At 27.3% G+C, this 5,056-nt stretch overlaps 1 protein-coding gene across 1 annotated transcript; it reads right to left on the bottom strand.

The window, feature by feature from the left end:
* Nucleotides 1–1,371: 1,371 nt before the first annotated feature.
* Nucleotides 1,372–3,207, bottom strand: LOC108339990 (non-specific lipid transfer protein GPI-anchored 14). The gene is made up of 3 exons (XM_017577221.2): nt 2,764–3,207; nt 2,229–2,324; nt 1,372–1,671 (listed from the first exon to the last, which is right to left on the bottom strand). Exons 1-3 carry the CDS (start codon nt 3,107–3,109, stop codon nt 1,526–1,528), a joined length of 588 nt encoding a protein of 195 aa, XP_017432710.1. The 5' UTR covers nt 3,110–3,207; the 3' UTR covers nt 1,372–1,525.
* Nucleotides 3,208–5,056: the final 1,849 nt, after the last annotated feature.

The following is a 5,056-nucleotide window of genomic DNA, read 5'->3' as shown; positions in this document are numbered from 1 at the left end:
AAAAATACCCTTATATATATATCATAAATTCTAAGTTTTAAGGTTAAGGGTATTTTAATAATTTTCATTCTCAAAACTAAAAAAAAAAAACCCCAAACCCTTACTCACCTCTCTCATTCCTCTCAACCCTTTCTCTTTCATCTCTCTTACTCCAACCTTTTCTCTGTCATCCCTATTGTAGTCCCAATTGAAAAAATCAGAAACACTTGTCGTTAAACAATTTGTCTTTGTAAAGAGTTGAGTCATTGACATATATTCACCTTCAGGCAAATGTTCATTCAAGATCTCTTCAATTTCACCATCTTCACTAACCTCTCTAATTGCATCATCTGCATATGTTGAATCATCATCTCTAAAAAAACCCTCAAGGCTAACTACCAATTCCTTCAGATGTCATTATGCTTGTGAAAATTAGATAAAATTATATACGACAAAAATTATAAAATGAAAACTTATTATAAAATCATTTTTTGTAAGAAATTGTTTAACAAGTGTTTCTGATTTTTTCTAGGCCAATTCCCAATTCCCAATTCCTTTGATGTCATTATGCTTGTGAAAATTAGATAAAATTAGATAAGACAAAAATTATAAAATGAAAACTCATTATAAAATCATTTTTTGTAAGAAATTGTTTAACCGCGACTATTTCTGATTTTTTACATGTCAATTACCAATTCCTTTATGCTTGTGAAAATTGGATAAAATTAGATAAGACAAAAATTATAAAATGAAAACTCATTATAAAATCATTTTTTATAAGATTGTTTAAATGTCAGTGTTTTTGATTTTTTTTCAGTTGGGGCTACGATAGGATGATAGAGAAAATGTTGGAGTGAGAGAGATGAAAGAGAAAGTGTTGAGATGAATGAGCGAGGTGAGCAAGAGTTTGGGGTTTTTTTTTTTAGTTTTGAGAATGAAAATTATTAAAATACCCTTAATCTTAAAACTTAGATTTCATGTACTAAAACCCGGTACACATTACTAAAATGTACCAACTGAAAAACAGCCGTACGCGTATTAGCAAACTCATATATATATATATATATTTAAAGTGATATTTTTAGATAGGTTAGACAAAATATTTTGTTAAATAGAATTGGTTTCAGTAGAAATACTCGCGCATCAATTACAGTGGTTTTTATCATTAGATAAACTTTTCAGAAACATTTTCATAAAAGAAAAAAATTAAAATAATTTTCCATAAGTTTAAATTACTTTATGTATAAACCAATTTATGGAAAGACTAATTTCATTTCATTTTTTTTAGAAATGTTTTTGAAAGTATTTAGTTAAGAAACAAAATATACATAACAAAAACATATATATTAAAAACGATTACTTTCATAAACATAAATTTCATATTTTCCATACTTTTCCTCACAACTTTTACAATAATTTGGAGCGAAAAACAATTACACAATACTTGGCCTGTTTTTATAATAAGTAATAAAGTAATAATAGTAGTACACAAAGGGAGAGAGAGAAATGAAAGAGACCATTCCATATTGGTTTTAAGTGAAAAAGTTTAGGACAAAAGCCCAGTTAAAGCCCAGACCTGAAGCCCAATAGCCAAAACATTTAACTTAAAAAATCCATTTTCTTTGCAGAATGCATCATGCTTCTGTGGGGCACTGGATGTTTGGTTGCTTGAAGGATTTGCTCCAAGTGCAGCTGCATCATAATCACACTTGCATGCTTATTTCCTTCTTATAAGAGAGAGTAAGGATAATATGATACACGTTAAGATTCTTTTAACATATTTAATAAAAATAAAATGATCTTAAAAAAAGTGAATTTTTATAATTTTTTGAAAAAAAAAGTAAAAAAGTTTAGTGTCAAATAAATATAAAAAAATTGTGTGCGAAAGTATATATTTTTTTTCCATAAATCCATTAACATGTATTTGGGTAAATTTCTTCTAAATTATTGTTAAAACTAAATTTTGCATAAATTAATATGTAAAAATTCACTTTCTTGAAATATTTTTAATGCACAAATTATTTTTTAAATTTATAAGAATTGAAGTGTAGAATGAAGTCTGACACTAAATAAAAATAAAAAGGTGAATAATATGTTAAAAAGGTATAACTCATTATTAAAAGAAATTTAGATAAAAAATAGTGTTAAATATATTATACAAATTAATTTATGTTTTATTAATGCTGATTTAACAATTTAAACATGTTTTTAGGTAACTAGCAAGCAAAGTTTGATGTCAATTTCATTACCTGAAGGACTTGGTGCGGGACTTGTGCCTTTTTTTCCTTTCTCCAACTGATAAAAAACTTGAGCCTCTTGTGATTTGGGATCCATGTGCAAGAGTTCTGCTTCCATTGAAAAGTTACTATTATTAGATAACATTCATTTTTTTAAGAAAGAAATATAAGCAAAAGAAAAAAATATATTTTTATAAATTAAAATTAGCTTTCATGTGAGGTAAGAATTTAATTGTTTTTCTATAAGTTTAACCGAAGAGATAAACACCAGAAAAATATGAATTCAATCATTCAAAAAAATAATATTATTTTTAATCTAAACCCTTAAATTAAAATGTTTATGAATTTATATTATAAAATGTTTACTTTTTTATGTGTCCAATGTAAAATTTAGACTAATTGTTAATAAAATAAAATAAAATATTTTTTAACATAAATAAATATTTTACATCCATTAAATATTTTTTTTTTACTATTTTTATACTCTATGTTAAATGAGTGTAAAAGAACACATAATACCAACTTAATAAAATGAAAAGAATATTACCAGGACACTTGGAGACATTGACAGGGGAATTGCATGCAGTGGGAAGATTCAGAGCCAAAGTGACATTAATCTGAAGACCACCAAGGTCAGGATCATTGCGATCTTTGATGATTACACACAAACACTTCTTCTTGTTCTTCAGCACTTGCTTCAGACCACTGCAACAATCTGTAGCTGGAGCTGGTGCTTGACCTCCAACATAGGGCAAACATGTTGCTAGCCCCGCCAATTGCTGTGCGCATTCAGCTTTGTCATTTGACGAAGAATCTCCCATGGAAATGCCAACTATCACTGTTGCTACCAACAAGAACTTTGCCAGGGCTTTTGTCTTGTGCTGGTACCACATTTTGTGTAGAGTGTTCAGAAAATTAAGTGTGAGAGAGAGATGGGAAAGTGGTTGAGGTAAATGTGAGAATGGAAAGTGCTTAAATATTCAGAAATCAATATGGTGTTGGTGAAAGTATATATAAGTATATAGATATAACAAAACATTCTATATGCTTTTGAAGTGGTTCTTGAGTACCTTTTGAACCTTTGTTAAAATGGGGTTTTTGCCTTGTATATGATTGGATTATTTATTTTGAATTGAGTTTATACAAGTTTTTAAATTTTCACTGATAATTTTGAGTTAAAAATATATATAGTTTTTTTTTTTTTTAATTTTAGGAGCCAATGGAAAGAAAGTTTATGAGCCAGCCTCCTAACTAGTCAAATATTAAAACGAAAAAAAAAAGTCATAAAAAATTTTATGAGAAAAAACTATAAAACAGAAAGCCTATTTTTATACATCCAAGAAATTAACTTTTGGTTTCTTAATCAGTATAATTAGGATGACTAACATTATCTTAAAAAAAGTCAAAATTTGAAAACGATTTAAAGACAAAGTAATTTAATTCTTCCTTTTCATAATCGTTGGTGTCCTATTTTTGTTTTGCATGTCATTAAAAATTAATATATTGAATGGAAAACAATACTTATTTTATATAGTTAATTGGTATCATTACGATTTTTTTTTCTTTTCTGTATGTTATTAGTATCATAAGAATATAAAGAAAAAGGCAACGTCTTAAAATAATGAAAAAGATCATTGTGGGTGATTTTTATATTAAATTAAAATGTAATGAAAATAAATGATTTTAAGATAACATTACAATTATGATTAAGATTGAAACCCACAATAACAAATGTTAGTTGTAAACTAATGTTTCTTTTAATGTGTAAAAGGAAGAAAAGAATGGTGTGAACAAAACTACAAAAGTGTATTATAACTTTGTGCGTCACTTCACCAACCCACTAGGGCAAATGATGTATAGACACTTAGTGGCTTCTTGTGGCATGCGTGGAGGACAAGTGGCAAGAAACCATGATATCATATGATCCTTTTGGTGACTTCATATTCCTTATTAGATGGCTTTATCTTCATTCACTTTTAGCCTATAGAGAAAAAAATTCTCTTCTACTCTTCCAAAACCAGATTGAAAGCTTTCATATTCATATGACAAAGCATGGGTGTTTGAAGTATGAAATAAAAGTATGTCTTAAAAGAGATTGTTTTTACTTCTCACAAAATGATGTTGAGAAAAAAACAAGACTTAATTAATAAGAAACATTTTTTAAACAATCTAATCTATTTTAAGATAAAAAAAAATGCAAAAAAGAACTTTAAGTAGAAGAGTTTTGAAGTTAAATAAATCTTTAGATAAATATTATTTTTACTTTTTCGCAACTTATTCTTCTCTTCTAATAATAAAACCGAAAACATATAAACTTAAATGTTAGATGTGAGTGTTAAAATTTTTAACTTTACCTAAAGATAAACTTTCATAGATTTTGTCGAATATGTCTCATTATATCTATACGTTGGTGTCATTTACTAATTTGAAATAACATTTTATCTTTGTATCTTGTTTTGGCAATGAACTTTCGAGTGTATTATATGGTCTAGTAAGTAAGAAGACTCAATGAATGAGGAGATCAGTTTTGTTTGAACAATACCTACTTTGGTTCATTGTTCAATGGATTCTAGCTACCCAGTTATACATTTATTTTTAAATGCAAGGAAGAAATTTCAAGAACCAATATGAAAAAGTTTAAGGCGAGATTGGTTTAGAGGTTTTGCCTCGGAAGGAGGAAATTGACTACAATGATTTATCCCCACAAATATATTAAAAATGTTGTTATCATGATTGTTGAGTTTAATCTCGAGTTATAACAAATGATGTTATAGACAATATTTTTCATGGAAACTTAGAAGAAACTATTTACATGAAATAACTATAAGGATTCAACATTA

This window comes from Vigna angularis, chromosome 5 (assembly GCF_016808095.1).
Source record: "Vigna angularis cultivar LongXiaoDou No.4 chromosome 5, ASM1680809v1, whole genome shotgun sequence".
NCBI classification, from domain to species: domain Eukaryota; kingdom Viridiplantae; phylum Streptophyta; class Magnoliopsida; order Fabales; family Fabaceae; genus Vigna; species Vigna angularis.
The sequence above is the reverse complement of the archived record's forward strand: the minus strand, read 5'-3'. Positions and strand labels throughout refer to the sequence as shown.